The 5149-nt window shown below is 43.9% G+C and overlaps 1 protein-coding gene across 1 annotated transcript; it reads left to right on the top strand.

The window, feature by feature from the left end:
* Positions 1-253: 253 nt before the first annotated feature.
* IL20 (interleukin 20) lies at positions 254-4129 on the top strand. Its single transcript, XM_010365667.2, has 6 exons — positions 254-585; positions 718-906; positions 1201-1266; positions 1389-1541; positions 2288-2362; positions 3402-4129. Exons 2-6 carry the CDS (start codon positions 748-750, stop codon positions 3477-3479), a joined length of 531 nt encoding a protein of 176 aa, XP_010363969.1. The 5' UTR covers positions 254-585; positions 718-747; the 3' UTR covers positions 3480-4129.
* The last annotated feature ends 1020 nt before the right edge of the window (positions 4130-5149 follow it).

The raw sequence follows: 5149 nt of genomic DNA, 5'->3' as shown, positions 1-5149 counted from the left end.
CTGCAGAGGGCGCTGTGGAGTCCCAGACACTTGAGGGTTAGGTGGAATCCGGCTGATTGCCCATCCACGTCTTGCCTTTCCCTGGCAGTAGGCTTGTTATTGAAATCATTGACTTTCTTTTGCCTCTGGGGCTTAAGCGAATCTGTTATTCTCAAATAACCTATCTGATCTCAGACAAATGCCAAACAGAGCTCAGTTTATTTGCCCTGTGTGTGGCCATAAAATCCAGACAATTTCCCCCCAGGTGTTTTCCATAGCGCAGCCGCAGCTTCAGTGAAACTCCGTTTCTCCGCAGTTCCCCTGTGGGTGTGAGGGGACCAGAAGGGTGAGCTACGTTGGCATTCTGGAAGGGGAGGCTATATGCGTCAATTCCCTAAAACAAGTTTTGACATTTCTCCTGAAATGTCATCCTCTGTCTAGTCACTGCAAGTGCCTGCTGTTCCAGGCCTTACCTGCTGGGCACTAACGGCGGAGCCAGGATGGGGACAGAATAAAGGAGCCACGACCTGTGGCACCAACTCGCACTCAGACTCTGAACTTAGACCTGAAAGCTTCTCTTCACGGGAGGCTTGGCAGTTTTTCTTAGTAAGTTACATGGATGGGCCACACTGTCTGAGGCCAGATAAGGCTGTTCTGTTGCCCTGTCCCCCCACCCCCCACCCCGTGGACACTTGGAGGAGGGGAAATCAGTAAGTCACGCTCTCTTTGAATTCCTAGCTCCTGTGGTCTCCAGAATTCAAGCATAAGATGAAAGCCTCTAGTCTTGCCTTCAGCCTTCTCTCTGCTGCGTTTTACCTCCTATGGACTCCTTCCACTGGACTGAAGACACTCAATTTGGGAAGCTGTGTGATCGCCACAAACCTTCAGGAAATACGAAATGGATTTTCTGAGATACGGGGCAGTGTGGTACGTAAGCGGGTATCTACCTCTCCTGGAAGCCTCTTCCTTCCTTGTCCGTTTCTCTTTCCTGGCAGTCCTGACAGTGTAATCATGAAAAGAGGCAGGCTGGGGACTCGTTACCCGGTGGTGGGGGTGTGGGGTGTATTCCCAAGAAATAACTGTAGTTCAAATATGTAAAATGTTTTGGGAAAGGACACCTCCCACTAGTTCTTGGCAGGCAGTGGATGAGAAGTCTTGATATTGAAGAGCCTGGCAGCAGTCACTGACTCATCCTTGTTCACTTTGTCTTCTTCTGTTTAGCAAGCCAAAGATGGAAACACTGACATCAGAATCTTAAGGAGGACTGAGTCTTTGCAAGACACAAAGGTATGCGCTTGGCCCAGACCAACTCTGGGAGGAGATGTGGAATGGGAGCATCTCCATCACCCTGCTCTTGTCTCTGCTCTCCCCTTTCCCCTCACCAGCACACCTGTGTTTTTTTTTTGCAGCCTGGGGATCAGTGCTGTCTTCTACGCCATTTGCTAAGACTCTACCTGGACAGAGTATTTAAAAACTACCAGACCCCCGACCATTATACTCTCCGGAAGATCAGCAGCCTCGCCAATTCCTTTCTTACCATCAAGAAGGACCTCCAGCTCTGTGTGAGTGTGGATCTTGGGTAACAGGATGCCTCTCAGCACACAGCTTCAATGGCTTAGCAACTAAACTCTCTTTCCTGCCTCCATTTAATGGATGGAGAAACTGAGTCCAAAAGTTCTAATAATCTGTGTTGAGACATGTGACTAGGTAATAAGAACTCAGTTTTATTGACTTTTGGGTATATGCTCTGGGCAAAAAGTACTTTGCAAAGTCTAAAGAACTATAAGGTGCTAACTATTTGATATTAATGATAACTCTATTTTTGAAATTATACTTTTTCTGTAGGTGAGGTATTTTACAGTATATTAGTGTATCCTCTGTCTAGGCAGTCAATTAATAGACCATTGAACTTGACCTCAGAATATAGTCTGAATAGGACCTAGGAATTCAATTTTTTTTTTTCCTTCATGGAGACTCAAAGAGCTCTGGGATAGAGCTCCTAGAGTACAGCTGGGGGTTGTGGGGAGGCCAGATGGGGTACGGGAATGGCAAATGCCTTCAGCACTGCCTGCCTGTTTCTAAAAAAGAAGCAATGAGTTCCATGTTTGAGCCTAAAAGGTAGCTTCCTCTCCTAGCTGATGATGAACTTAATGATTCCAAATGTGAGGTCTGAAAGAGCTTTTCTATAGGAATAGGCATCCTCACGGTTGTGGGTGAAAGAGTATAATTTCTACCTGCTTCATGTCAATGGCAAGGGTAAAAAATCAGAATCTGTAATATAATCTATTATTCTTTGGGTGCTTTCCAGCATGCCCACATGACATGCCATTGTGGGGAGGAAGCAATGAAGAAATACGGCCAGATTCTGAGTCACTTTGAAGAGGTATATGCAATTTTGGCATTGATTGGGATGGGTGTGTTTTAAGAACTGAGATCATAGGTGGGTGGGATGGATATTGCAGACATCTCTTAGACATCCTGTAGCCTTCAGGTTCATAGCCCTCTGAAATCATGATGACCAGCCCTTGCTTTAACCCAGGGGACACCCATCCAGGCTCTAGAAGAGTACCCTCTCTGGGTGATGCTCTGGAAATGGAAAGGGAATGGCCATGATTCCAGAAGTCACTACAGTGACATTTGGATCTTTTAGCTGCACAAACCAGAGGCCATAGTTTTTTGATGTTCACACACTTGTACGTACATTTGAAACCTCACAATTTCACACACACCCATGCCATTCAATTTCTCACCTTCACACCTTCTCATGTCTGCCAGGAAGGCCTGGAATTCACTCCTCACTGACTAAATCCTACTCATCCTTAAAGACTCAGCCTGGGCATCACTTTCAGGAAGGTGCTGGCTCCTTCTCTCAGAGTTAGAGGCCTCCCACATCATCCTGTGGGAATTTCATCCCTTTATTCACCACACTACATTTTAGTTGCCTGTTTTTGCCAATCTCCTCACTCAACTGTGGATAGGGATTGTGCCATTCACCTTTTCATCCCTAGCCATCAGCCAGGTGATTGGCATAATCAATATCTGTTCAACTGATGTATGCACAGTAGGCAACCCCTACACACACACACACAAACACACAGGCACACACACACACACACACACACATTTCTTAAAGAAAATAGCTTGATTACTTTGATCTCTGTGATACAAGAGTCTTAGGTAGCAGTTTTGCTTCTGCTACCCCCTTGCACCTCAGTTTCTGTACATAAGCCCAGGGTGATGAACTCAATGATTTCCCTTCCTTGTGTGAGATCTTGAGATTCTATAACTTCTTCAAGTGCTTCATCTTGAAAAGAATGCTCTGCTCACAATTGTCAGCAGACCTATACATAAAAGAGAGAATTAACCGTGGAGCAAATGTTGTCTCATGAGTTGCTAACAACATGGGTGTGTATCTGTTTCAGCTGGAGCCTCAGGCAGCAGTTGTGAAGGCTTTGGGGGAACTAGACATTCTTCTGCAATGGATGGAGGAGACAGAATAGGAGGAAAGTGATGATGCTGCTAAGAGTATTCGAGGTCAAGAGCTCCAGTCCTCAATTCCTGCAGAGGCATGACCCCAAACCACCAGCTCTTTACCATATTAGTCTAGTACTGGTCACAGTGTATCTTATTTATGTATTGTTTCCTTTCATGATTATCTTTATGCATTCCCCATCTTAATTGAGATCATACTTGTACAAGATTTTTGTAATATCTTTCTACTATTGGACATATTTATTAGTTAATATATTTATTTATTTTTTGCTATTTAATGTATTTATTTTTGTACTTGGACATGAGACTTTAAAAAAATTCACAGATTATATTTATAACCTGACTAGAGCAGGTGATGTATTTTTGTACAGTAAAACAAAACCTTGTAAATTCTAGAAGAGTGGCTAGGAGGGTTATTCATTTGTATTCAGTTAAGGACATATTTACTTATTGCTAATGCTGTGTGAGATATTTGAAATTGAACCAATGACTTCTCAGGATGGGTCGTGGAATAAGTTTTGATGTGGAATTGCTCATCTACCTTACAATTACTGACCATCCTCAGTAGACTCCCCAGTCCCATAATTGTGTATCTTCCAGCCCGGAATCCTGCATGGCCAGCATGTATTTCTACAAATAAAGTTTTCTTTGCATAACATCTGCTTGGAATTTGCAAATGTTTCAAGAGCAGAGACCATGTTGAGGATAAGTTTGAATCTCATTTCACCCCAGGTCCTCTTGCTCCTTTGAGGAAGAAGATGTAGGAACCTTCCCTGTCCTGCAGATTTCATCCTCAGCTCTGTCTCCTAATTCACACTGCTCTGACCCCATGACTGCCCTCCTCTCAAAAGGACTGTGACAGAGTGAGGGGCTTCAGCCGTCTCTGCTTTCACCTCATTGGCTTGGAGCACTGACCTCTCTATACCTCTGTTTCCTTTCTCACCCCATACTCTTGCAACACAAATTACAACGGGCATGAGGCTCTATTATAAAGGTTAAAAACACACAGGTGCAAAGTGTAGGTCTAGAGTCTTGCCCAGGGTGTATAAGCCCCCTTTTGGGGCCCTCCCATTTTGGATTCTGTTGAGCCTCAGAGTTTAGGTTGTTACCAGATTAAGTCTTTATCTTTGTGTCCAACTATTATGTCAGTGTTTTCTTTCCAGGCCCACTTCCGGTTGAGTGTCCCTGGACATCAAGAAGCCACAGTTCTGGCCTGGCCTGGTTCCTTCCTTCTTCCCCCACCTCACTCTGAAGTGCACCCCCAGTCTAGGTGCTTAGTTTTCTCAGTCTCAGAAACAACAGTCTCACGCTGATTCCCTGGGTCCTAAAGATAGCTCTCCTTACTGCTTTAATTTCTACTCCCTGTTCTTAGTCCAGGCCCTGATATAGATTCAATGACTTTAACTTTTAATAACTCTCATTATACAAGTAACAACTGCCCAACAGAAAAAAATTTTGGAAGAAAACAGAAATATAAAGAAGAATATTAAAATCACCATAATCTCACCACCCGCAGACAACCACCTTTTAACATTTACATTTATTTTTTCCAGATCTTTTTTGATGGGTTCAAATCATGACTCAGCTCTCATTACCCGAGCAATTTGTGGGGGCAAAACTGAACTTTATTTGGACTTAGTTTCTTCCTTTGGGAAACAGAATGGTAATATCTACTTTA

This window comes from Rhinopithecus roxellana, chromosome 8 (genome assembly GCF_007565055.1).
Source record: "Rhinopithecus roxellana isolate Shanxi Qingling chromosome 8, ASM756505v1, whole genome shotgun sequence".
Lineage (NCBI taxonomy): Eukaryota > Metazoa > Chordata > Mammalia > Primates > Cercopithecidae > Rhinopithecus > Rhinopithecus roxellana.
This window is presented reverse-complemented; position numbering and strand designations above follow the sequence as displayed.